General features: G+C 38.9%; 1 protein-coding gene across 5 annotated transcripts in view; it reads right to left on the bottom strand.

Annotated features, from left to right (window-relative positions):
- Nucleotides 1-599: 599 nt before the first annotated feature.
- mark4 (microtubule affinity regulating kinase 4) overlaps nt 600-27995 on the bottom strand; it is a 92409-nt gene continuing 65013 nt past the window's right edge. For 2 of the 5 annotated variants that reach the window (XM_038305257.1, XM_038305256.1), the window contains exons 7-17: nt 25516-25572; nt 25171-25407; nt 24937-25056; nt 23963-24062; nt 23595-23704; nt 23127-23316; nt 22440-22660; nt 21452-21555; nt 16551-16823; nt 7058-7102; nt 600-4573 (exon numbers count right to left, since the gene is read on the bottom strand). In XM_038305257.1, the coding sequence (XP_038161185.1) occupies nt 4225-4573; nt 7058-7102; nt 16551-16823; nt 21452-21555; nt 22440-22660; nt 23127-23316; nt 23595-23704; nt 23963-24062; nt 24937-25056; nt 25171-25407; nt 25516-25572 (1806 nt within the window). In that variant the 3' untranslated portion in view covers nt 600-4224. Of the gene's footprint in view, nt 4574-5339; nt 6783-7057; nt 7103-14637; nt 14721-16550; nt 16824-21451; nt 21556-22439; nt 22661-23126; nt 23317-23594; nt 23705-23962; nt 24063-24936; nt 25057-25170; nt 25408-25515; nt 25573-27995 lie in introns of those variants that run through there. The other 3 variants (XM_038305258.1, XM_038305259.1, XM_038305260.1) reach the window with 3 other exon arrangements.

Here is a 27995-nt window from a genome sequence, read left to right as displayed (position 1 = left end):
AGGCCGGATTCGAATCCCGGTCGGCCACTTCGAGGACTAAGGCCTCCATTCATGGGTCATGTACACTAACTGCTGCTCCACCTGCATGCCTAACTCTGGCTTTATTTTGCTACCAGAGTGATGGCTTCTTCCTGACAGAGTGGCCTTAGAGTCCATGTAGATAAGGCTTGTTTTACATTTTCTAGCGAAATAAGAGTTATCTATAGGACAGAGAACAGATGCACATTGAACAGATGAATGTGAAACCATCAGGGATCTGGAAATTATACAAAGGGATGATTCTTGGGATGGTCAAATTTACCATCCTGATATTTTGTGTTTCTCATAATGTCCGTCAACTTAATGTGGTGTTTAGAGTTCGGAGTAAACATACCAACAGGTCTGTGTCAGTTTAGGTGAAAAGCAGATATCTTTTGGGTTTCTCCCAGGAAGAGGGCAAGAAACATATAACTTATTGATAATTAACAAACAGAAATAAATTTTAAAATCTAAACTGACCTTAAATAGGTAAGTCTTATTCTAATTTTTTGTTGAATATTAAAAGGAAAGTTACTGTTCTGAGTCACTTCTAAATATGAATAAAAAGAAAGAAGAATATATTACTGGTTGAAGTTTTTTTTTATTTTTATGTCACACATATCCTAGGAGACATGCAGGACTGCAAGTCGATCATTTCTGGTATTTGAGCCGGTACGTTAGATTTCAATTATTTAACATTATCTGAGGCCCTGAAGAATGAACCCAACTTATAGGATGAGAACATCTTCTGGTGGCGAGGCAGAGCTGTAAACAAAAATACAATTGCATAACAGGCCTCTAAATCACAGCTTCACATCTTCAGACGGAGGTTTGACGCACAAAAAACAGAATTCCTGCAGAGACTCCAGAAACATTGACTTTTCCAGGTCAGTGTTTTTAAGATGCTGCAGTAAAGAGTTTGGATTTATAGCAAGAATAACAAAAAAATAAGAGTTTTTTTTTTTATCTGTTGCATCAAAGTGTAGCTTCAAATTTTTTTTTATTTTTTATTTTTTAATTGGCTTTTAAAAGCAGGAATTTGATTGTTAACAGTCATGGATCCATACCTTTAATCCAATGAGACAACAGTCTTAATATCAGTCCTGAAGTCTGGCCAAAAAGGAGAGAGAATCTACAGCTTGAATGTCAAAATTAAAGAATCTGATTTTTAACTCTTGGCAAAAAAATATGGAGCCACAGCATGTAGAGCGAGTTTAGTCAGTGATTAAACTAGTGCAAATGAAAACAGAGCCTGTTGTTGTTACAAAGGACTGAAAGAAAGTCCAAAAGGTGAGCTGTTGGGTAAAACCAGAGCAAGGATTAGAAAAGGAAAGAAATATCCAAGCCTACTATATCCAGAAAAGTGCCATTAATTCTAATGTCGATTTTGTTTCACTATAATGTCAGACATCCTGATATTGCAGTGATTCCATATTCTTAAAAGGAGTTGTAGTTGTTCCACGAACAAAAAAAAAGGCATTGAGGCTGAGGTGTTGGGAAAATTGGAAGAAAAAGTGCTGAATCTACATCAACATCCCAGAAACGATAAAAACCGAAAGAAAAAAGATTGAAACTTGTGATTGTTGGCTCTGTGTCTGTATTGCACAATAATTATAAAACACATCAGCAATGGCGTAAGACAGGCTGGGACACTGAACATAGTGTTGATCAGAGAAAGAGCGACTACACTGGAAAAACAATCTAAAATAAGTAAAAATGTAATTTGAGTAGGTAAATGTAACGATTTGCCAATGTAATGAGTATTTATTTTAGATATTTAGATAAAATGTACTTGGAATAAGACATTGCAATTGTGTTTTCTTATTTTAAATGTAAATTGTCTTGTTCCATTGGCAAAATGTTTATTTTACCTCCTTAATTCAAGAACACATGCACTTATTTTAAGAAAAAATGACTTATCTAGATTTAGATTTTTTTTCCAGTGTAGTCCACTTGTTCTGGACCAGTCTAAGGTAAATGAATCAGTGAGTAGAGCCTTTGGGGTCTCCAGCTCCAGTCCTGCATGATCAGCGTTCAGCAATGGTAAGATGGTTCTGCTCCAACAATCCTGAATCAATTAGCTCATTAGCAGAGCAATGTAGAGCTGAAATGCACGCTAGCAAATCAGCTGAGCCATTAGGTTCTGATGTTCTAGGGCAGTGGACACATTTAATAGTTGCAGGACACCAGCAATCAAGGACTGGAGTTTGAAACCATTACTGCAGAGTCAGAATTTCCCAAAAAGATGTTTTACTGCTTAAAAACTATTTTGGAAATTGTTGAATTAGTTTTATTTATTTAAAAATTAAATGTGAAGTCATATTTTTCCTTTTTATGGCTTCCCCTAGTTAATCGTATTGGTGTCAATGGAGTAATGAATAATATTAATCTGATCTAAAAGTCCCGTTTCATGGTCAGCTGGAGCTTAGTGTTTGGAAAGACGGATCGAGTGACGTAAACATGGTTGGAACCTTCTTTTTTTATCATTAATTAGCCAGTTTTTTCCTGCTTATCTTCCAGTTGCAGTTCTGGTAAAAAAAAAAAAAAAAAGCCCTCTTTTAATTCTGGAGAGTTGAAACATAATCAAATCATCTGATATTCCAAAGATTATCAAATTACTTACATCAAGCTTGAAGTTTGCAAAAAAACTCAGAAAAACTTGACGCTGTTATATGATCACTGTGGATCATGGTGAAAGCTGTGTGTGGAAAAACTAAATTCAACCATGTTGCTTCCACGGTATTTAAAGGGAATAAGCAGTTAGATATTCTATTTTTTGTTAACAGTGAAGAAAAAGCTCTTTGCTGCTCTGGGGAATCCAAGTACGAGTTAACTTAACATCAAGGCGGCAAAACAACAGCAGTGACTTTTGGAAGCAACTGTCACCAGCTGCGTTTACAAATATGAGCAAAACTCTGTAGATATTCAGCCGTCTTGATTAGTAAAGCTTTAAGTAATACGATTTCTTTTTAAATTGTGTATTTTTAGATCTGCTATGTGTTAGTTTTTACATATCTGAGGTCATTTTTACCTTGTCTCACTGTAAAACAAAGAAAAAAAATCTACTTTTACGTGTTAATAAAACATAACCTGAAAGGTTATGGGGACATTTAAGATGGCAACAGACCTTCAGGTATGTGGGAATAAAGTAAATGCACCCAAAGGTCAGATGGTGAAAATGTTCATGGAAATGAAAAACAACAGCTCAGTGAGAAAATCCTCACTCACTGTTTCCATCTTAAAGGTTGAAGCTCATCCGGGACAGTTACGAAAACTGAACAAGTATGACTAAAAAAAAAAAAAAAAAAAAGCTAACAGAGAAAAAAAGTTTTTATCTAAAAACACAACAGAATACATAGTTACTAAGTGAGGTTTTCAGCTGAAGCGACTGGGTGTTATTTGATTTTCCACAACACAGCATTTCTATTTTGGCTTCATACTGGTTTAATAAATAATGACGGTGCGATTGTTTTTACGTCCCTACATGTTAAACGTCAGACGGGAAAGAGGCTTTGCTTCCTGTTTACCACATAGATGAGAGAATGAAGCAAACTTTTCAGTAGGAAGGCTGAAGAATAGCCAAAATCCAGAGGCTTAAGCAGCAGTATAAGTAACTGGGCAGAAGACGTTTGGCCTCTCATCCAAGAGGCTTCTTCAGCTTTGCTTCAGTTAATCTGTTGACAGTCCCTGCATTTCTGCATGTCTCCCCCTACAGGCCGGAGGTTTCCTCTGTGACTTCTGATTCTGATATTGACAGTAGTTGTCGATATCTTCCTATTTTAAAAGCACTAAGCAAAAAAAATAATAATAATTACATAAAAATAAAAAAAGAACAGTTTAAATAGCAGCTCTTTAAAAAGGAATGATGACAAACAACAGAAACAACAATATAAACAAGTTACCGTTCTCAATCATTTTCAGCAACAACAACCTGAATTACATCTGAACTTGTGAAAAGAAAAAAGTAAGAGTCCAACTCTATGGCCTTAAGCTACGCAGGTGTGGTTGTGTTCTCAGCAGGGGTCGCAGGTCAAAGGGGCAGCTTTAGTCTGTTGCATCCATCCGTCCAGCTTTGAGTGGGGGTGTCTGGGAGCTGAGGGGCTTTTGGCGGAGGTGAGGCAATGCGAGATGATGTGGAGTCCACGGAGGAAGAGAAGAAGGAAGTTATTTCCCTTCCTCCTCCTCCTTCCTCAGTCCGTCAGTCTGTCACCTACTTGCCTCACCTCTGAGCTCCAGCTCCTTGGACACTTTGGCGGCGATGTCTCTAAAGGCTAGAGGCGCCCCCCACAGGCGCCTGAACTTCACACCGCTTTGGCCCTGCCCGCTGGGCAGCTGGCAGACCTCGGCCTCGAAGGCCACGCGAGCGCCGGCTGCCCCATGGGTGCAGGACAGGAGGAAAGACCCGGCGAGATGGACCTGGCAGCCGCAGCCCTGCGCCGCCTCTCGCAATGCCAGCACCACCTCGGCGGGATCCCGGGGGCTCCGGACCCTCACATCCCATCCGCATCGGGGGGTCCGGGGCTCGGCCGCTTTCTGATACCCAGATAGATGGCGACTAGGGAGGGAGAGAAGGAGCAGGAGAGACGTGTGGATGAGAGAGAAGAAAAGGAAGAGTTGGGGGTAGAAAAGGTTTTTAATAGCAGTGATGAAATGAAGTCGAAATTAAGAAGTAAAAGGATGAATGGGAATGAGTTGGAAAAGAGGAGAAAAAAACATAAAATCAGACATCCAGTTTGGTGATTAACCTTCCTGTGATCAGTAACAATCCTTCAATAAACCAAATACTTGCTGGAAAAAGGTTACGTTTTTGTTCAAATTACCAAAATTTCCCACCTTTAATGTTACTTGTAAAATTCAACTGAAACCCCAAAACTAAAGCTTCGTTAAAAGCAATATTTGAAATGATTTTTGACAAATATTATCTGGAAAGAACCTCCAGGGTTTTTCTAGAATCTGGTTAGATTGAGTCCAGTTTATTTAGACACATGCTTGGACTTTGTATATTGCCAATTGTGGTGGATAATCCTACCACCACCACATCCTGTTAATATTTTCTTTTCTTGCTTTATATTATAATACAATTTATGTTTAAGTTGGTTATTTTAGACGGGTATTTTCTAATGGGTTCACACTTTAGTTAATGTCTGTCTGAATGGTTTATTTACATTTGTTCTTTTGTTTGAGGTGCTGCTGATGCAAACCAGCTGGAGAAGGAAACCTGGAGCGTACCATTTTTGAAAGACTGACGGGGGAGACTTGTTTCAAGAAGTTTTCAATTAGTTTGTTACTTAAATATTAATTATTGTTACTGCTAAGTAAAAGCTAGTTTTGCTTTATTTGTTTCATAGAATGGTTAATTTTGTATTTATTGGTTCTTTTGTTATGTTTTGCCTCCCTCATTTTGTCGACTTGGGTTACTCCATCCCTTTTTAAGCAGCCTTTAGTTCTTTGTTTGCAGGTCAGCTTTTTGTTTGAGTTGGATCCTCAGTTAACCTCAGTTAAGTTGGGTCCAGATTAATGTTATTTTGTATTTAAGTTATTTTGTATTGCTTTTGAGCCTTTGTTAACCATTTTTACACAATTAAATGAAAGCACTTTTTCAAATTTTTAACACCTTTTGTCCTTATTTAAGTTTGGTCCCTCACACCAATATTTATCCTAGTTGGAGAAAAAAAAAAGATTTTGGGTCAAAACTAACAATTCAGTCTGATGACAGGTAACCCCACAGCATTAAGCTGCCACCACTGTGTCTCTCTGTGATAACATAATGTTTCTGTACCAAACATTCACATTGGAAATATTGGTAAACTGCTAAAAAGTTTTACTTTGATATTTAGTCTCACAACTGTACCCCAGAGTCCAGACAAATTTAGAATATAGACAGAGAATAGAGATGTAGAGTTAAAGCAGAATTTGATTGAAATTCACTTCATTCTGTCTCTTGTCAGACTCACTAAACAGATTCTGTCTGCTTACTGTCTCCTACTTCCTAGAGTCGTTGATAACAGCTTTCAATGTTCTGTTGCATAGATAACGTAGTGAATCTATTTGCATCATCAAGATTTAAATATTTGCAAAACTTCTTTGCTGATCACGAGTACAAAAAGGATGCAAATGCTACAAACTCCTTTCATTTCAACTATGTGTTCTATTACTGATGGCAAGATGAATGAAGAAATTCAATCAAAAAGTGCTTTAATAAAGCATTAGTTTAAAGGTGTTTAAACTAGGGTTGCCAACTCTGTGAAAATTAAACAAGGGACACTTCCTGGTCAGGTATTGTCTTTCACTATGCTGATATTCATTTATTTTTTCCCTTATTGTGTAAGTTAATTGTCTTTTTAAATGTTTCTTATTATGGGTCAGTTTCTCATTTTAAGTGGCAGTTGGCAACCTTAGTTTGAACGCACTCAACTGCCCTTCACAATTTTCTAAAATTATGACCATTTAGTACATCAAATAGTTTCTTAGTTTAACTGCAGAGGATATTTGTTACATTAAAGGTGGGAAAAGATTTAAAAATGTGATTTCATATAAATTCAAGACTTCTACAATAACAATGACTAACAAGTAAAAACACATTACTAAATCCTGCTAATGGGTTCAGGTCAGACAATCATATCTCAGTTCTACCAGCCGGAATCATTTACAACAAGGAGCCACAGTGAGAGTCTAGATCTACACCACAGTCTGCATACTAAACATCCACCTGTCACTGTTTTACCTGATGCTTTTAACCTGAGACTGGGCTGGAGCTGCTGAGGCTGGGAGGAGCACATGACACCTTCAGTAACGAACCCAGAAACTAAGATTCCACAGGATTTCTGCCATCTTTAACCTGAGTGGGCTATTGTCATTTTTGAATAAGAGTTCCATAAAAAATTTTTTTTTTCCATAATGAAGAAAAAAGATTGAGTTGTGCAAGGGTCCAGATATTTACAACCAGAAAAATAACTTTACCAAAATCCCTGGAAGCTGATTATGGCTGGAACAAACACAGAGGAACCGAGCTAAAAGGAAAACCCAAACATGTACTCACCTTGGGACCGGAGATCTGCTGATTCTCTCAGGTTGGTCTGTGACCCTCAAGAAGAAGAAGACAAAAATATCTATTAGGAATCAACCAAACAATCTCTCTCATCACATCCTAACATCCTCCATCCTTCTTTTCTGATCTCCTTCTTATTTTCAGCACCAATTACAACACAGAACAACACAACTCTGTTAACTCTGATCATTGGCACCCTACACTGCTCTGAAACAATGGATGGAGACAAAACAACAAGAAAACACCGAAATGAAGCAGGTGAGGAGGTTGGATGGAGGGACAGAGTTTATATCAGACCAGAGGGACATAAATAAACAGCCTGTAGGTGTGTGCGCTTGTTTATGTAGCTAATTAAGACCTTTTCTGTAAGATCTGCTACTTTTTAAGGACTAAAAATTGCTAATAATGTGGCAGACTGGATATATATAGTGGAAGGTTTCATTCGAGAGGTATGGGGTGGATTAAACTTAGGTTGTGGTCAAAGTTGTGGATATGAATCCAATGGTGAAAGTTAGAGATAGGCACAAATGTAGTTAATACGATGAATAGAAGTCAACACCAACTCCTAATATGGGGAGAAATACAAGCTGGTGGCTGTACTATCTCACAATATTACATTTTGTAAGTGTTTCCATTTGTGTGAGTAAAAAAAAATAACATTATGAGAATATATATATATATATATATATGTATGTATTTTTATATTTATTTTGATAAAAATTTTATTGGTTGTATCCAAAGTGAATTTTTTTTTAACAACAAAATAGAGAAAATAAGTTAAAGAGACTGCAATTTTAATATTTTGTCACTTGATGGCGCAAATGTATTTTTTTTTGTAGTGATTGTCTTTAATTTGTATTTTTTTTTTTATTAAAGATGTTTTTTTTTCTTTTGTTCTCATATCAGTTGGTGTTTTTTAAAGAAATTTTGTAGTGACCATCGTTTCATCTCCAAAGTCAATAATTCCACATAAAAGCTCAGGCAATGTGATCCTTGGATTAGACCCACATCATGGAGGCTCCTCTGAGCCTGAAAACTCTATGATTAATAATAATAATGTGTAATCTAAATAATAAAGAGGATTTCCAAACTCAATGAATTCAAAAAGCCCATAGCTTGTAGAAAATGTTTCCTAACTTAACAGAAATGAAAATCAGAAGAGGAAGTGAAGCTTTGTATATAATCCTCTTATAGAACATCTTGATTCAAAGCTTTAATTTAGAAACTTTCTTGCTTTTGCTTCATATTATTCAAGATGTGCTTCTTCTTACAATATTTCTGAATTTAAAGAAAAGAGAATCAAAGAGAAAAATCCTCTTAACTGAAGATAAAAACTGAACAATCAGCCATGGTCCAGAACAACGTACCTTAAGCCTAGAACAATTTGTTCTCTTTAATTTTCTTACATTATTTAAATTGACCCTAGATGGGAAAGGATCAGCCATGTGTTGATAATTAAATGCAATTAATTAACTAAATATTTGTAGCTCTGGAGGATTCAGGTCTGTGTTAAAACAATACGCAGAAATGAGCAGCAGTTGCTGCCAAACAGTCGGAAACGACCTGCAGTCCCTGAAATATGGAGGGTGACAATAAATTAATTTATTAAAAAAATATTTAAATGTGTTATTAAATTATCAAAACTGGGAAAAAATGATAAATGTATTTGATAATACTTTGATAATATCTCAACAGTGGAGAGATAATGATGCAGGCTTCTTTTACAGCCACAGGAGCTGAATCCACTGTGAACTCCTCCTCTGTATTCAAAACTATCTCAGAAACAGTCTGAGGTTCTCAGATGATTTTAATAAACTGTTAATAAACAAAAGTTAAAAGCCTTTTCTACCATAGCAAAAGTAGAAAGGAAAAAACAGAGAGATAGGTGGAGAAAACTCTTTTAGTGTTGGAAGACAACCTTGATGCATCTTAAAGAAGAGCTGCCTATGATCCCTGGTAAAGAGAAGGATAAATCCAGCTTACATAACTAATCCTGATTTAAAACAGCATTGATGCCGGGTCAGTAAGTCAGGATGACTGCAACAGACCCAGATGATTCTTAGCAGCATCTGCTCCTGTACAGAGCTCATGTATGCTAAATGCTTTGAATGTCACGGGTTAAAGGCTGAAGAGCTGCAGGCGGAAATCTTTTTCCTCGTTTCCTCACTGAGACAAACTTTCAAGACTAATGACTTCATGAAGATACGAAGGCTTCTTGTAATCCATCCACTCCATTTATACTGTGATGTTAATTCCATCTATAGAGAGAAACAGAAACTCTAAAAAGTATTTATGTTTTTGTATGGTTCATAAAAAACTATTAGAGAATTTTGCAGTAAACAGTGATGAAGTCAGAAACTTTTAAGACAACATTCTGGAATTTAAAGCTGCAAAGTAACACGTAAAAAATACTTTGTTACCTTAAGTAGAAATGTTGGCTATCTATACTTTAATGGAGTAATATTTTTTTCAGACTTTTTACTTCTACTCCTTACATTCTAAAAAATATACATTAGTTTTGTTTTCATTTTAGCTAATTTTCATTATGGCCTGCTGATATAAAAAACAAAAACAATTGTTTCCTAAAAACAATTAATTTTCTGCACCAACTTCTAAAATAAATAGTTTTTCAAGATTATGCAAAGTTCAATTTCACACTACTGCCATTAGTTATAAAACTAAGAAAATTAAGAATAAGGAAGTTATCTTCCAGAATTGTAGAAAAATATTCGTTAAATAGCGTAGTGCAGTAGCTAGTATGAGGTTTAAATGAACTATCCTTAAAATTTTTCCTGCATTACTTTTACTTTTATATTTTAAGTAGTTTTAAAAATTCTATTTTGCACTTTTACACGAGTAAAAAGCTGAAGTTTATACTCTACAAAAGTGTTTTTAAACAGTAGGTTGTACATAGTTCTACTTGAGTAATAAACATGAATACTTTATGGTTGCCCTTTAACCTGAATCTACTTTGTTTTTTCGGCCTTCACACATTCTCTAAAACTAGACTAATTGTCTCTTACACATATAAAGGAAAATGCATGGGAGGGGTGGCAGATCCCAGGCGGGTGGTACCACTATGGCTGCCCACAGATCACAATCGATCCAGCCAGATTTGGACAGGCTGCAGAGGTCATAGAGAGCGCAGTGCAGCCTTTATGCAATACGAGGATAGCAATGATGCTGTTATTCTAACAGAATGCTCTTTCTTTGCAGCAGAGACTGAAACTATCATTTTTGGGGATCATGTCACTCCTAAACTATTCATGTTCCAGACGTAAGCCGAAAAAAACTGCATAATTTGCTTCTTCTCTATCTAAATTCCCAGGTTAACTGTTATTAGAAATGTGGGCTGGTAATTATTTTTATTTAAAATTTTTTTGAGAATACATTTGTAAAATTACGAGAAAAGATTCGTAATATTACAAGAATAAAGTCGCAAGATTAGGAGAATAAATTTCTAATATTTATGAGAATGAAGTCATACAACAACCAATTTCAGAAAGAAAGCTACAGGCTCCGACCTGCATATGACAGCTGACCATCACCACCAAACAGCAGCCTGAATTCACTTTGACATCCTGCTCAATTCGATGCTGGTGTGCCAAAAGATTTCCTTATTTATACAACATTGTTCCAAAACTGGCTTCTAGTAATTTTAGGACTTTAATCTCTTAATATTAAGACTTTATTCTCATAATTTTATGACTATTCTCGTTGTGACTTTAACATAATTTTACGACTTTATCCTCGTAATGTTACCACTTTATTCTCCAAATAGAAGAAATAAAAAAAATATTTAGCCTGGTCCTAACACTCCGTCGTAATATAGTACTCTATTTTTACAGGAATTTTTTAAAGGATTCTTTAACATTTGGCAGAACAAGAAGTTCCTCCCTAAACCAGAGGGTGGCAGCAGCGCTGATCATGCCGTGCCTTTTACCAGAGTCACGCCTCAAGGGCAAGAAGCAATTCATTAAAATTTTATAACGATCCATATCACGTGCAAATTTTAGCTGTGGGTGTAAATCATTTCCTGCTTGGCAGAGGTCTATGCTCTCAAAGTGCTTTTTTTAGTTCCTGGATGATATTACAGCCAATTGTGCATTCCATCATTTTTGGAATTCAAAACTATAAAGTTAAGGTGACGTAATATCCGAGCTAAATTGATCCCAGTTTCCCACTCGTGGACCCTTTGTATTCTAAAATGCTGGCCTGCACAGTATTCTGAGCACATAAAACAAGACTGAAAGATATCATCTTGACTCTAACAAGCAGTACCTGTTTGCTACATACATCATAAAGAACTGCTAACGTCAGAGTTAAAAAGTACTGCTAACTGCTGTTGATGCGAGTAGCACCTATCTTATGTGAAAATTTAGCAGTGCTTATGAACCAACTTTCCAACTTCTAATTAAAAAAATTATTATAAAAAAAGGAAAGTTAGACTTCTGAGGAAAAATGGAGTCTACTACAACTAAGGCCTCTTTACGTTGTTTTTTTTTTTTATTGAAAATGGATGTTTTGTTTCCATCCTACTGTTCCTTTATTAAGCAGTGCATCTTTTCTCTGAGAATGGATCATTTTAAGATCAGGTTCCAGAGAGTAATAGTAGGAAAACGCTCTGGTCTCCATCATTATGGAACCAGGACGTTTTTAAGAACATACCACCAACTAGTGGTTGGCAGGGGAAATTACACCCTTTTCATCTTCCTACTGTTGTCATATGCATACAGATTTGAATTAAAACATGATATAGATGTGTTAACAGAAATGGAAAATAAACCCCCACTTTCATTGGATTATTGTTGGGCAAACGGTGCCTAAGTGACAGCGGTTCACGCGGACCACCCGGCATCCTTCCACTCCGATAATTAAACATCCTGACCTGGTTCTGTCCAAGACCCTGAAGGTTCTGGATGATTCATTCACAATAAAGCCACAATTACAAAAATTTTCTGTTGTCTGGTTCAAATGGAAAAGCTTTTTCTAGGTTGATTACATCTGATGGGTCATTATTTATCAGGAAGACGCGGGGAAAAAATCTGTCTATTAAAGCTAAAAGGGTTGAAGCAAACACTATCAGTTTTTCTCTTCAAAAAACATTAATGCATCCCCTTCTTTCAAGTCTCTACTGGTCCCTTTGGGCTCTCTGATCATCTTTAAACATGTGATGCTATTTATGTGACTCAAACTAGAACAGTTTAATTGTTATTCACAAAACACAGACCATCTTCACATGAGTGTTTGCTATACAAACCAAGTTTCTTTCTGCTGATAGTTGTTCTAGCTTAATGCTTCAATCCACCGTTCAGTAGGGGTGTGCAAAATAATTGTGATGATGATGCATCGTGATTCTAATTTTCGTGATCTACTGCATCGATTCTTGATGCCAAGAATCGATTATTAATTTAAAAAAATGAATAAATAAAATTGCATGAATGGTTGGCGAACATCAGCCAAAAACAAGTGCAATACCACTTCCAGTCCAGTAGATGTCGCTGCAAATGTGTTGACGCACGCTGCCTTGTGTCACAAGCATTTCCGGCCGTTGGATACTGTGCCGAGTCATTAAAAAACAAAACATGGAGGAGAAAATATTGCAATGCATCGCAATAATTCAAGTATCGTGATGCATCGTGATAGAATCGCATCGTGGCCTGTGAATCGTGATTCGAATCGAATCGTGACTTCTTTGGCAATACCCACCCCTACCGTTCAGTCAGCAGGAAAATCAAACATGTTCAACAACAAACACTTTGAAGGTGTATTCACTGTTGTAAGCTGGTGGTGGCGCTGCAGCACTAGCAGCCTTTCAGTGAGATGGGAAGCATGAAGCCGAGCCAGCAGAGACACAGACAGACGCAGATGCACACAGACAGGTAGAGAGCTGCAAACTGGCAGCTTGGAGGTGAAGCTGTTCTACAGGAAGGATCAACTGAAGTCAAATAAGTTTAACATCAAGTTTCCTTCCCTGACTGAACAAAAATTAGACTTAAAGGTCAGGGCTTAGCCTTAAGGCAGCTTAAAGGACTTGAATATTGTGCATCACAAAAGATAATATGTGATTTCAAGTCAGATTAGGAAATATACCAAATAATGAGGGTAAGCAAGAAAAAGAAATAGGTTTGGTTATATAACTGAACAGGCATCCAGAAGCAGAAGAGGTTTAGTCTGGATTTACTAGAGTTCTACAGATAATAAATGTGGATCATATACTAAAAAATGCGTCTCAATAATGCTGCATTTAAATACAGAAAGGTATTACCCGGTTATTAAAACTAAATTAACCTAAAGTGGGAGAAAGTTAAAACTGAAGAATACTCGAGAAAGAGGAACGGCAGCAATTAAAAATTATTATAAATTGGTTTCAAATTATGCCCCCTATAATCATTTTAGGCAACTTAGTTTAATATAAAAATAACATTGTGTAAGCGTTTATTTCTTTATATTTTTATATGAAGTTATCTCAGTCCTTTGAAGTGGGCGTGGTCAGCCCTTCTCCAGGGTTTGGACTCAGAGTACGTTTTCACTCACTCTACCTGAAAGTTAAGAACTGGGTCTGCAAGTTATTAGTAAGACAGGAAACAGAAATATTACTGTGGACTATTAAGAAGAAAATAATTAACGATATTCAACATTAGAAACTCCTAAATCTGACATGTCTGCTGACATCCTGGTCAAGGCTTGAATAAAAAGTCTATTATGACACCACATTGAGCTAAATTGGTCTCTTACTGGAGAGATTATGATCCTCTGGATATTAAATAATCCCAAAACGCCAAGTTTTAACCATCATGGTGGATGCATGACAATGTATGTCAAATACATAAGCTACTAATAGTATTTTAGTGCATGTCTAAGTTCTAAGAAGTGATGGTTGCCCCTTCCCTGAGGGTCTGGTCCTAACCTTATTGTCAACTCCCAGTTTTTTTTTTCTTCAGTATTTGCAGCCCTTCTTACCTTTTGCTTATTTCTGTGATTGCAGTTTTTTTATATATATATTTTTTAATCTATCTTTTTTCTGCTAGCACTCGTTGGAGTTTGAATCATTCATGTGTTTGCAGCCCGTTTAGCCATTCCCTGTGCGTTTCCACCTATCATCTTGCTTTCTCTACATATCCCAGAACAAATCCTAGGGGTAAAATGACCAGTACCCTTCCTCTAACAAAAACAAAAATGGAGAACAAAAGATACAATTGGGGAAAACAGAAGTGAAAAAGCAGTCAGTCTTAAGTAATGTCCCCCTTTCCCTGGAAGGGAAACATAAAAACCACAACTATTTTAGAATAACTATCAATTCAAAAATAATTTTTGAACACTAAGGTTATTAATGTGGTAACTGAAATGCTTCTATTTACACCAGAACCCTCCAGCTATAACTGAGCTAAACCAGAGATTACGCTTCCTACATGTAAAGCAGCTTTACCTCAGGACAAAGTTTGCACGACTGAACCCCGAGCTGCAACGGACAGCACATGGAGGGAGGAGGCGGGACCACAGAAGCACTGGTGGGGTGGGCAAGCAAACAGACAAGATGCAGCCAGAAAACATGGGAAAGGAAGACTTACTAACTGTTTTTGTTCCCTGTGGGAGGGTGCAGCCCGACACGGACTTGTTTGAGCTCGGACGTTTAGAAGGGTCAAGAGTGACCCTGCGAGGCAAGAGGAAGAAAAGAAGGCAGTGAAGAGGAGATGAGAGGAATGAAAAGAAAAAGGAAGGGATTAGAGGCAGAAAGAGGGAGAAAGAAAGCAAAGTGAGAGGGACAACAGAATGACAGAGAGTGGGAAGCAAATATAGAAGAATACAATTTAAACAGAATGCAAAGAGAGGGCAGAAAACTGGCAGGTGTGATTGGTAAGAAGAGGCCAAAGTTGTAAAAAAATAAAATAAAAATCAAACAGATAAAGCAACAGTAAGCAGCCAAGAACAACAGACCATAAGAAACATTCAGTAAGTCAATCTGAGCTGCAGACCTGGGTCACTTTCTAGCTTTGGTTCAATGCTGCTAAAAAACAAAAAAACTAAATACTTTATCCAATTGATCTATGTTATGGTCTATGATTATGGAATATTATCTTCTATGTCATAAACAAGGTCAGTAATGGGTGTCATAATTGAAACGCGTTCACTCTTATTTTACTGCCGTTCAGGCCATTGAGTGACACTAGCAGCACCTCCCCTCTTACAGCAGCATACGCTCAAAATGAACGTTTTGGAAGAATCCACCTTTTAATTTGAGCATATTTACTCAGTGGTGAATATATTTGTACAGTATACCATAACGGATTAAAACAAACAACGGATTAGTCACCATTGTTATTGAATGAGCCTTCAACATTTGTTTGGACATAAAGGGAGAGAGATCTTTGGTTATTCCTCTCAAAGCATCTAAACAGAGGATCCTGACTCCTCTCCTGTCCTCTCTTCTCTTCAGTCCGCTGCACAGGCTTTCTGTAGGTCTGGGGAAAAGCCAGAGATTTCCTTGCAGAGGCAACTATAATCCAATTAAAAATCTGCTGGTGTTTCAGAAATCAGGCGCACATAATTCACAAGGTTTTTGGAGGAAAACAGACCTCAGATCCTCCACTATAGTTGCATGAGATGCACACTATAATGCTGTTTAAATCCTGCAGTTCCTGATAAATCACAGTAGTAATAATATGATTTAATCGGGACTTCATGAAACTAAGATGTAGGACACTTTCTGCCTTATAAAAAAGATAAAATATACAGATTAAAGCTTGTTGGTTTATCTGCAGTTTTCTCTTATGTTTCCCATTTTCAGGAAACTGGGGCCTCTTCATATTCATTTTGTGTAAAAACGAGTAATTTCCCTTTCAATAAACTTAAAAAGAAAAATTAGTTACATCTATTTGATACAATTTGGGTCTTTTCAAATCATTCATTGGGCTAAATTAAAGGCCATATTTTACAGAGAATGCTTATAAGTGTGGAGTTTGCTGTTTTTCAACGCATCATTTAATCGCCTGAAGGGTTTCATATAACAGTAGCTTGTAAGTTATGACACCACACCCCCCAAAAAACAGCGTAAGATCTTTTTTTACTATTTTCTTTTAAAGTTAAAGATAGAATCAATCTAATCAGCAGGGTATATCCAAGCTAGTATAAACATTCATTAGACCCAGGTCTTGCATTAATGAGGACAAGATTTGATGCCTGCGTTTCCTCCTTGTTTATAGGAAGGCTAGTAGGTTAGTATTGGTTAAGGAAAGGACTGTAACAGGCAGCAAGTTAGCTCTATGACTTTTATGTTAAAGATTATAATACTAAAGCATTACATTCAAATAATAAACAATGGGAAACTGAGATCACAGCAGGAATAATAAACAAGCTCAACCGTTAAACAGGAACAACCCAAAGGGGTTTTGCAACCAGATATTGGACGTTTCCTTCCAGTTTCATACCAATGTCCGTAAAAGCTACGCTCCTACTCAATTAACTGTTCAGGATCTCCTCTTACTTGCGGGTCAGCTTGGAGGTGATTTTGCTGAGCAGGTTGGAAGGCGCCCGGCTCCTGACGTGGGGCAGCGGGCTGGCATCGTGAGATGGCGTAGGCGAAGCCGGCGGCGCGTGCGATGGAGGACGACGGTCTCGGATCTGACCTCCGTGAAACGTGCTCCTCACCGTGGATCCCCTGGAGAGACGGGATGAGGGAGTGGAGGACGAGACCCCAGAGGCGCCGGCGATGCTGTGGGAGGAGGGTGAGGCCGGGGGCAGGCGGTGGGATAAGGTACTGGAGGAAACACAAGAAGGGAAGAGAAATTTAACAGGTGAATCCAAGACCTGTGCTTATAGAAAATATTTGGTTTTATATCAAGTAATTGCAAGCTATATAAAATAATTAATCTTTCTCAGTACAAATGTAGAATTACATCGTGTGACCATATGGAATCTGCGTTAGAAGAATAATATGTAAAAAACAAAAAAACAACCTTTGGTCCAACAGTCTCTTCAATTTCTTGTGTTTAAGGTCTCTGAAGACCCCCCCCGTCCTCCCCCTCGTTTGCCTCACATCTAATTTCCTTCCTGTCAGTCAACACTTTATAACACACATACCCTGCCATCCAGTGTGGCCTCAGGCTGCTTTTCATAACGCTCTAGATAACACCCACACAGAGTTCAAGTGGGGCAGACCCATTAGCTGAGGTAAGAATAAGCAGCCGCCACAGAGCAAAATCGTTTAACGTCGATGCAAACGGGCCGGCTGGTGATGACCGACAGTGAGAGGAAAATAAAAGCGATTGACTCAGCTTCACACAGAGAAACAGACAGGAGAGCCGGTTCAAAAGGAGGCGCGTCAGACAACAGTGTTAACTTCTAAAGCTGCAGTAGATCTAAATTCAAAATGACGTGAGGAGTTTTACTTTATCTGCTAACATTAAACAATGCATGAATCAGGGTTAGATATTTTTTTCTCTCTTTTTATGCACATCTGCCCTTGGGTTGTGTGCAGCTGTATTCTGTACCACTGTGCTGGTGAATATTCTCAGTCATCCAGGTCATAGTCATTCCAATAAATTGTACGTTTCTAATAAAGGATTTTAAGCTTTATTTGTACAATTTGCTTTCTTCATCACCTCTTCACTAAAAGCAATGGCATGAAATAAAACATACTATTAGAATCCCTTCCTGGGGCGTCTCAGGCCAAGAGCCTCCCTTATTTTTGCACTTGTTTTGGATGCGATCAATTAAAAATCGGAAACAAAGTACAGTGGATGTTTTTTTTTTACTTTTTTGGAATGAATTCTGTAGCGCTAAGACAAAAACTGCGAAGTATGCAAGAATTCTGCATGGATTTCTAAGCAATTAAGAGACACATTGAACTGGTTTGTAAATGTTTTAGAAATGAAAGTCCGCAGAGATTATTTAAAGTCGAGTTGTTTTAAAAACCACGTAGACGGATAAATTCCTTCAGGAAGCTCACACTAAATGTTGTAAAGGTGCCCCTGCTGATTTAGTTCATCCACACCAATTAAAGCAGATCATAAAACCCAGGCAGACAGACTAATGATGAGCCCAGTCCCATCAGTGGGCGCCATCAAGACCAAGGCCATACCTGCAGAGACAAACGCAACTTAACCTGGTCATCTCAGCTCAAGCTCATGTCAGTGATCACGGCTCTTTATAAAATCTGCTGTTCTTTTACATGCATACTCCATCTTAGGAGGGGCAGCTGCCCACTGAACACAGCACAGGTTCTAGGAGACGGATGGACTGTAGTCTCACACCCCGTTTAAAAAGCTGTTGTTGAAATGAAGCTCTCCTTCAGTTTAATATTTAAGCCGGGCGTACACTGCGATTTTTTTAATCGCAGTGTAAAAATTCATAGACATGGCTGAGCAAACGTGGGCTACTATGGTCTGTCAATTTTACAGAAAGAACTCCGTTTCACTCGCACCCCCACCATGCTTTTGTGTGCTCATCTGAGAGGAAGAAGAAGAAGAAATACTTGTTTGCGCACTGGGCAATTTGCTCACATCATGTTTGATTTTCTCCTGACCTCACGATTCCTGATCGGGAGCTGGTCGTGAGAGGCTGATCGCCCCTCGTTACCCGCGCTGCACACTACACAATGCACGATCAAGCTGAAAGTCGGCCCGATTTAAAAATACTTGCATGACTGGAAAGTAAGGCCGAGAGGGGCAAAAAAAATCGTACAGTGTAAGCCCGGCTTTATGTGTCCTAATTCAATAAAGAATTGTTATCGCAGATCCTTTCTCCCAGCAGCTGTTAGAATTTCTAAGCATCACAGCTACCAAAAAAACTTGGTTTGTGTTTACATCCATGCTGTGTGTATTTTTTCTGTGAATGGTTATTTACAGAAGAATAACCATGGTCATTTGTTCTTTCTTTTTCAGTCATCCCCCAAACTGAATTTAATTTAATCTATGCAGATTTGTTAAACAAAGTATTTCTTCTTTATAGTGTATCTTTTTTTCTTTACTGCACATTGTATTTTATTTAATTTCTTGCATTTAATACAGATAGTTTTAGCTTTGTGACATTTTTTATAGATTTGATTTTTTTAGGGATGTGTGAACCTGTACATTTCAAGCATTTTAGCCTGAATGTTCCACGGTGGGACGGTTTAGGATGTGACTCAATTAGACGAGTCACAATCAGGGACAGTTAGGTTGACTTGCTCTGAACATACCCTCAGTTACCTACAGTTTAAATGTGCTACGGAGCGTGTTAGTGAGTAGGACACGTGATGGTCCCATCGAGCCATGTGGAACAGCATCACATTGACGAGGTCTAGGAAACCAGGAGGGTCACGTTAGGACACCACCCCCCCAGCCTTGTCCGACTGCTCTCTCCTGTCTATCTCCTCTCCTTCCCCCTAAAATTTCCGCTCTTCCTACACCGTTTTCTTCCTCCATCAACACCTGATGAATCATAAAACCAAGACAAAAGGCTGCCCCTGTGTAATACCTGAATCAAACAGCGTGTGGTGTCTCAGTGTTTGTGGAGGGAAAAAACCCCCAAAAGAAACAATCTTCAGAAGGACAGTGACTCAGCATAATGTTCCAATATCAATACCACTGTCTCTTATTTGTTTAAAGGGCCCCTTGACAAAATGTTTGATAAACAGACAGAGGGGGGGAGGGTTGAGCTTTTATGGACCAAAAAAAACGGAAAATCAGAAAACTCAGTGAGATGAAAACCGATGAGAATGATGTCTATGCTTTGAAAAAAGGATGGACAAACATCAAAAACTCACATGAACAGTTGAAGCTGTTTCTCCTTAAAATCTGGGTTAGACAAACACTCCCTCTGCAGATAGACACTCGCTTCATGAGTCAATGTGACAAACAGCAGAAGGTCAGATCGATTGTTTAGGAGGTCTAAACAAAGAGGAAGGTTTTGGATCCAAAAACTAAAACAACATCTAGTGATATTTCCAAATTGTGAGCTTATTATATGTTTATCCTTTCATTTTATTTAATTGTCCTTTTATTTCTAACATAAATGCACTGTATATTATTTGTTAACATAAAGGCACCAAAAAAGAAAGAAATACCTATTTCATGTTAACTGACTGGATTGGATCAAATCAATATCTGTTCAAACTAATTAGTCAATTCGGAGCCGATTTTGATCCAGGTATCGGATTGGTGCATCTCTATAAGAAATCTGTGAGGGTAACCACTAACTATCAAGGCTGCAGGAACTGGATTCTGCTGCAACATCTGTGTGACAGTAGCGGGACACAAACAGTCAAGCATGGCAGCGGCAGCATTGCGATGTGGGCCAGCTGTGAAGCCAGTGGTATTGGTGACCTGAGAACTTTGAATGAAACAGTGAAGGGGGATAAATTAAGAGCTAGAGGATTGGTCTTTTGAACACACCAACCAGCTAGAGCACGGATTAGTGTTAAGGGCTGGTTATCCTCCCGCAGCAGTGTGTCGCAGCGAGCTTGTTGCAGATATGTTTCATTTATGCCGAATAATGAAGTAAGGTCTACGCTATGTTATTACATGCCACAACCCAAGAGAGCCAATCACGAACTAATTGTGGGTCAAGATACAGCAGAGGCGATGAGGAACTGGGAGCAAATCTGTGCAACTACGGAGGGACATGAGGGCGAAAAAGAGCAGGGATCCAAGTGGAAAAAGGGTCCCAGCATTCTCGCACACCTCGCTCTTCTAGCTCGTCCCTCTTCATGAGTTGTTTTCCACAATGGCGGTCATACAAACATAACAAGCCGGTAAGGTACCAAACAGGAAATACGCATAGTGTAGAGCGGATGTAGATTTAACCAATTAGAGGCCTCCTGTCTGCGGCACTGCCAGTGGTCACCTACAGTTTTGGAGAGTTGCACCAGAGTGTCTGCGGAAGGGGCGGGTGCACATTTGCAGGAAATGTGACACACACGCCGATGACCTGGTTTCTAAGTATAAATCAGCTGTTAGCCTACGGGTTAGAACAGAGCGCTTCAGTCCTGAGAAGGGAGCAGGTACCCAAATTGAACCCCAAATTCAGGGGGTTGGTGGTCTTCTCTGGCTTTCAGCAGCAGATAGGCAGGCTCCACCCTGAAAAGGTGGCCAGTTCATCACAAGACACATAGAATCACACTGGGCCAAGCAGGCACCAATTGATCTAATAGTCATAATAATGGGGTAGGAAGATGGAGTATCCAGAGAAAAAAAAAAACATGGAAAGGGGGGCATGAAAACACAATAAAATAAAAACAAAAAAACAGAATTGGATTCAAACCCAGGACATTCCTGCTATGCGACAACAGCACCTCCCACTGCACCGCTGGACATAGAAGTATTGCACCAACAGTTCCTGTCTATGTTTCTCTGTGGGAAGAAAGATCCAAAGATCCAAACGGAACAAAAAAAATTTGGATCTTACCTGTTTTCTTTGCCATTTTGTAGTAGCGATGATCGGTCTGTGCCGGATCGGTCTGTGCACACATAGGTGTTCCTTCGAGTCATGGCACTGGCAGGGAGGTTATTCTGTATTTCAAAACAAACATTATTATGCTCCATTAGATCTGGTTTCTAATGCTGATGTGGATGAGTGCGATTCAGATATTTGATCAGAAAACTCATCAGACTTCATCTGAGATCTTTGAGAGTGCTGCCCTCTCCCTGATGCTCTATATGTTTGCACCCCCTGCTGTGCAAAACCTTAACCCCAGGCTCACACCGACTCCGGTCTTACCGTTGCGGTGCGGTGGGTGCGGCGCCGCAGTGATTCCAAGTCATTAAAAAGACGTAAACCTCTCTCACCGGCTGCTGAGCTGTCCGGCTGCGGTTACCGAGACACTCCAGCGCTGCAGAAAATTCCGCAAGAAAGCTATCATTGCGGCGTGCCGGAGCCCTCCGCAACAAGCTCTCGCAAATATCCTTATTTAGGCCGTGTTATCGCGTGAAGTTACGTGAACTCAAGTGAACTTCTGTTAAATCTCCGGACCTGTTGCCGGAGCCGCAGAGCCGCACCGCACCGTAGTCAAAAGGGCGGTGTGAGAGGGGGTGTGCGGGAGTTGCGGTCTCCGTCAGCTCGGTAACCGCACCGGAGCCAGTGTGAGCAAGGGGTAACAGATAATCAGATTATTGTCTTCAGATCTTTAAGCTTAGTTTGCGCACAATTTGAAGATCTGCTCCGTTTCTTTTAATTACTCATTGTTACACTCTTCTTCCTTATAAAAACTGGTGTACAAAATATTGTTTTATTCTGTGATATATTCTCAACTGTTGCCTCAGTATGTTGTAATCTGAGAACATTGGGTTATTCAGATTTAGAGGTCTCTACCATCTGTACCTGTTGTATTGATGAGTGAATAAACGCCACAAATCTGTTAAACGACACCACCCAACCACACTCATTCAGGACTTACCACTGTTGAATTCACCTCCTTGCGCCTGTCGGGTATCTCAGCTTTATTCGGGTTGTGGGCGGAGCTAACCATGGGACTGGATGGGGTCGGGATGCTGCGGGAGCCCACGGTGGTGCTGCTCGGCTTACGTATGGACAACCGTTCTTCTTTAAGGGCGGCTGCTTCGCCTACGCCGCTGGGACTTCTCTTGGGGTGGGCCGACCCAGGAGCAGCTGGACCACCTATTGGAGGAAGGCAAAACCTTAGGGAACACTTTCTTTGAAATGTTCTACTAAAATCTCAAGGTCATTTATATGCATTTAAAAAACTAAGTGAAATACTGAGAATTAAATAAAGATCACTACAGTACTCTTACAGAGTTGTAATAAAAGCATGGATTAAAATCTCTAAATTAAGCCTTAATGGGAATGTTTTACATTTGTTCTGCTGTCTGAGTAAAAACAATCTGGGCCTGACCACAGATTTAATCTGAGCATCAAACTCAAGATCACCGTCTAGGTTTAGACCCAGGTGGGGAGCAGTCTACGTCAGAAACCAACCTTAAGGATCCAGGTCAACAGTATTGAAGAAAACACAGGTACAAAGTACAAGGAGGAGGAAAAAGGTGCCCTGAATAAAGCCTTGAGGAACTCCGCACGAGAGAACAGCTGCAAACAAAGCCCACAATGTTAAAGAGGTTCTCCTTACAGAAGTCAGAGTGACGTCTCTGGCGGTGGTACGTTGAGGCGCTTCGCTGAGGCTTGTGGCTGGAGGAGGAAGACTGAGCACCGGAGGAAGAAGAGGACGTGGAGTGTTTGCTTGTCCCGTTTGTGATGGCGCTGGGGCGTATGCGAGCTAGACTCAGACTGCTGCCCGACCGAGACTCAGTACCTTCATTCTAAAAGACAGAATGACGACAGAGTTACAATATGATAAGAACCAAGCATGAATGTTCTTTAAGTTTCTTTGACTCCATTAGAATTGGTCTAGTTAAAGGAAAACACAAACTTTGTCCTTAGAAGTAGTGAATAAAGATTTAAAGATACAGATATGTGGCATGATGAAAATTAGTTAAAGGGTTTTCTCTTGACCAATAATGTTCATTCATTCTTTATATTTAAAGAATTCTATTGGTTAAAGACAAAATAGAAGAGTAAAAAAACAGAAGCACTCCACCTCGCTCTTGCGTCCGAGCAGCAGGTACATGGCAGTGATCTCATTGTATTTATGCTTCACCAGCGACTCCCGGACCTCATCTCTCTCGAACCCCATCCCAACTATCACATCTGCAAAAACACAAATGGACTCAGTTTACACATTTCCAGACGCTCCTATACTGGTTTCTCTGCTAAATATTTGAGTTTCCACGGACATTAAATCAGAAACATTTAATCCATCTATTTGAAGTTTTAAAGGTCTAACCATTTTCACCATGAGTTAATCCATTTAATCGTCTAAAAGTAGTGATAACAACGCTGATGGCTTAATTTACAATTACATATTAAATACATTGACTGTAAATAAAAAAAGAACACAAATCTCACCGATGCGGCTGCTGTCATTGAAGTCCTCCTCCGGCTCCACATGGGGCTTCAGCTCAGAGCCTTCATAGCCGACATTAATCCACTTATCTTTCATTATTTGCTGATGAAGAAACAAGAAATATTGTTGCAAACACGATGACTTGGAATTAAACATAGCATTAATATAGAAGATTAGACCCCTTGTGTTAACACAAGATTTAAGGGAGGAAAGTAGCACCCATGTGCTCATAACTTAATGTACCAAATAATAACTTATCATCTGCAGATTTGAAGGGTTTGTCAATTTGCCGTTTCCTGTGGGTCTAAGTTAACAAAAAAAAAAACAAGATGGTATTTCTATCAAGAGCCATTTCTACTTTTTTAACACCTCAAGCGAACGGTCAAGCAGGGTGGTGGAGGAGTGATGATCTGGGCTAGTCAAAGGAACCTGCTATCACTCAGCAAACCTCTAAACACTAAAGCATGATAGAATTAAATCTGTTGAAAAACTGAATCTTGTTTCAAACTGCTGCAGGAGAATGATCCACAACACAATCTAAAAATCCCTAACAAAAAACAAACAATGTTTGGCAAATGGCCAGTCAAAGTTCAGACCTGGAACATATATAAATGCTGCGGAGGAGCTTTAAAATCGCTGTCCATAAACACGCCTTAATAACCGAAAGCAACACTGTAAACAGACAGAAAACAGCTGCCGTTTCTGCTGCTGTGTACTTATTCATTTAAATCAAGCCTTAACATTTTGGCTTCATCTTAGTTGAATATTAAAGCTTCACCAGAAACAAGCTGCCTTTTCTCCCTAACCTCGCCAATATATAACTACACAAAGATCCCCTCCTGAAAACCCTTTTTTCCCCTCTAACATCTCACTGGACATCTCCATAATTAAACCCATTAAAGGTGCAGCAGAGAAACAAACTGCTTCCACATCCTTTTCTCGTATTACTGAGGCTGGATTGAAGTTTCCTCCTTACCTCCAGAGAGCAGCGCTTAGCAGGGTTCAGGACCAGGAAGCGACGCAGGATTCCCTCGCAATCTGTGGACATGTAGAAGGGAACGCGATATTTCCCTCTTAAAACCCGCTCCCGAAGCTCCTGAAAACACATGAGGATGCATCTGGCATCACTATTGTTTCTGTGAACAAAACTAAAACAGCTTTGACCAGGATGTAGATATTATGCACAACACAGCTGCTATGTCACCCCCACCTTTAGGTTCTGCCCATCAAACGGCAGCGACCCGCTGACCAGTGTGTACAGGATGACGCCAAGGCTCCAGATGTCCACCTCTGGACCGTCGTACTTCTTCCCCTGGAAAAGCTCTGGAGCAGCGTACGGTGGGGAACCACAGAAGGTGTCCAGCTTGCTTCCTTCAGTGAACTCATTACTAAAGCCGAAGTCTGCAATCTTTATGTTGGAGTCGGCGTCGAGCAGCAGGTTCTCCGCCTAGAGGACGCAACAGAGACAGCAGGGTAAGACGAGATGTTAACATTTTTTTCCTCTTACAGGAATAAATAGAACGCTGAAGACGACTCAAGCAAAGATTTAACACACCTTCAAGTCTCTGTGAACAATATTCTTCTGGTGACAGTAGTGCACAGCAGAAACAATCTAGGAGAAACCAGAGAAGATAATTTCTCAATTAGAATAAACTATGACAAAGAAAAACATTAATTAGCTCTAGCTTGGACTAGAGGTAAATATCCCAGGGTAGCTACAAATGTGCATTTTCAAAATATAAGATCCTGATTTAAAATACAGGATTTTCTATCTGTAAAAAAAAAAAAAAAAAAAAAAAAAAAACATTTTCACATTTTGAACATAAAATCCCCCTAAATTTATGTAGGTGTGCAGCTATTGATTATTTTGCAATCGATTAAGCGAGATTATTTTTTAGGTTGATCGATTAAACTATGATGAGGTACGTTTAGCAAATTAATGTTTCTAAATAAGCATTCGGAATGTAGAAAAAAATAAAGATCATTATTGCATGCTGCAAAGGTTCAAAATTACAGTGGAGAAAAAAGTGTGTTTTAGCTAGGGCTGCAACTAACGATTATTTTAAAAATCGATGAATCGGCCGATTATTTTTTCGATTAATCGATGAATCGGACAAAAAATATTTTTTATATTAACCTCTTTATTCCAAAATAAACATTTTAGACAGAACAAACAAGCACACAAGTACAGGTTGCTCATTAACTGTACTGGTGCAATATGAAAAATAAATGTTTGTGTTAAAACTACGCAAACTTACATGAGAAATGTAGCTGTACATCCACAAAATATAGGGTACTTTGTTTCATAAAGCGCAAAAAAGACATTTTTGTTTTTTAAAGCCCCTAAGGGGTTCAAACAATAGGTCCCCCCATTTCAACAAATGAGGTTTTTAGACTAGAAGAGTTCTGCCTTTTAAGACAGGAAAGTATAGCAGTTAAAGTTACTACTTGAGAAAATACTTAACCATAGAGATAAAAACAGCCCTGTGATTCAAATTATAAATTGTATTTGGAATAAAAATGAGAGAACTAGGGGTGCTAAAAAACACATCCTCCAAAAACAGATATTTACATGGGAATGTGGCATATAATTAATTGACATATTACTGATCTTGCTGGATTTTATTCTGCTTTACTTCCATAAATTGCAGGATCTTCTTTACTTTATCTTTGCCAAAAGATTTAAACTTTAAAAGCCTTGCCCTCATAATTTGCAAGTTAATTTATTTATAAAGTAAATATAAACGCTGCTTAAGCTAATTCAAATGAAATTAAAAGTAAAATAAGTAGCCAACCTTATCACTGTCTGTAACCTACTAACACGGTAAGGAAAGCATCAGATGAGCTACCTGAGAAACTAAAGTTACGTTTCCCCACTTTAAAACCAAACAAACATGGTGGTTCCGTGCCATGTTAATTTGTTATGACAAAAGTTGCATGTTACGACTTTTTTCACTTTACAAAGCGCAGGCTATTTTAATTATTGTGATCAATTTGCGCCTTCAATCCCGGTGCATGCGCGCTTCATTTGCAGTCTGGACGCTGAGGGTAAAAATCCTGCTGCTCCGACTGCAGCGCTGAGAGGGACTCCTGCGGGAGGAGGGAGAACGGGGTTGGGATGGGGGAGGCGCCCCACGGCAGAGTAGGAACGATGCATGCTTTCACGTAAGAGTCTCCAAAAGCCGCCAGTGACACCGTAAAAAGTCGCCAGATTTGTCGCTAGTTGCTTTTTTGAAAAATAGTCGCTGGAGGGGTCTGAAAAGTCGCTGAGTTGGCAACACTGCGCCTTGCAGCGCTGACTCGCTCTGCCGTATTTTTTTTCTTCCCCCGTTTCAGTCAAGTGGATGTGATGACGGCGGCCGCGGATAACGCATTAATCGCGCGACACAACTAATCGATGATAAAATTCGTTGCCAACGCTTTTAAAAATCGATTTTTATCGATTCGTTGTTGCAGCCCTAGTTTTAGCGTTATGTTATGTTAGAGAAATGAGACACCAAAGTTACCAGTCTCTTGATAGGATTTATTCACTAGAGAATAAATCAAGTGATTTTATAATACTAAAAAAAAGAAATCTTAAAAAAACAGAGTTATGTATTGTTCTTTGCCTCATCACCTGACAGGACACTTCAACTTCTGCAAGATGTTGACTTTTTCACATTTTTGACACCGTGCGCCTTCCGTAGAATTACGGGCTTAATAGCGAAGCACCAGTCCGCGCTTCTAGTTTATTTGTAATTCTTTTAGCCCATCACTAGATGGGTGTAAATTTTACACCCTGAGGCTTTAAAAAAAAATAAATCAGCAACCTGCTCTGCAGTTTTTATAAAACAATTAAATCACTGCTTTGCTAATAAAGATTTAAAATCAACGATTTAAATCATTTGTCAAGTTTTTTGTTTGTTTTTCTTTAACAGCTTTCTTTAACAATGTTAAAATGCTGCATGGGCATTGGGGTTGTCTAAAGATTTTTTTCTGTTTATCAATCAGCTAGAAAAAAGAAAAAAAAATGACAGGTGTATTAAAGTTAGTTGT

Source organism: Cyprinodon tularosa, unplaced genomic scaffold, assembly GCF_016077235.1.
Source record: "Cyprinodon tularosa strain WSP-4 unplaced genomic scaffold, ASM1607723v1 ctg554, whole genome shotgun sequence".
NCBI classification, from domain to species: Eukaryota; Metazoa; Chordata; class Actinopteri; order Cyprinodontiformes; family Cyprinodontidae; genus Cyprinodon; species Cyprinodon tularosa.
Note: the sequence above shows the minus strand (reverse complement) of the source record. Positions and strands in the feature narration are given on the sequence as shown.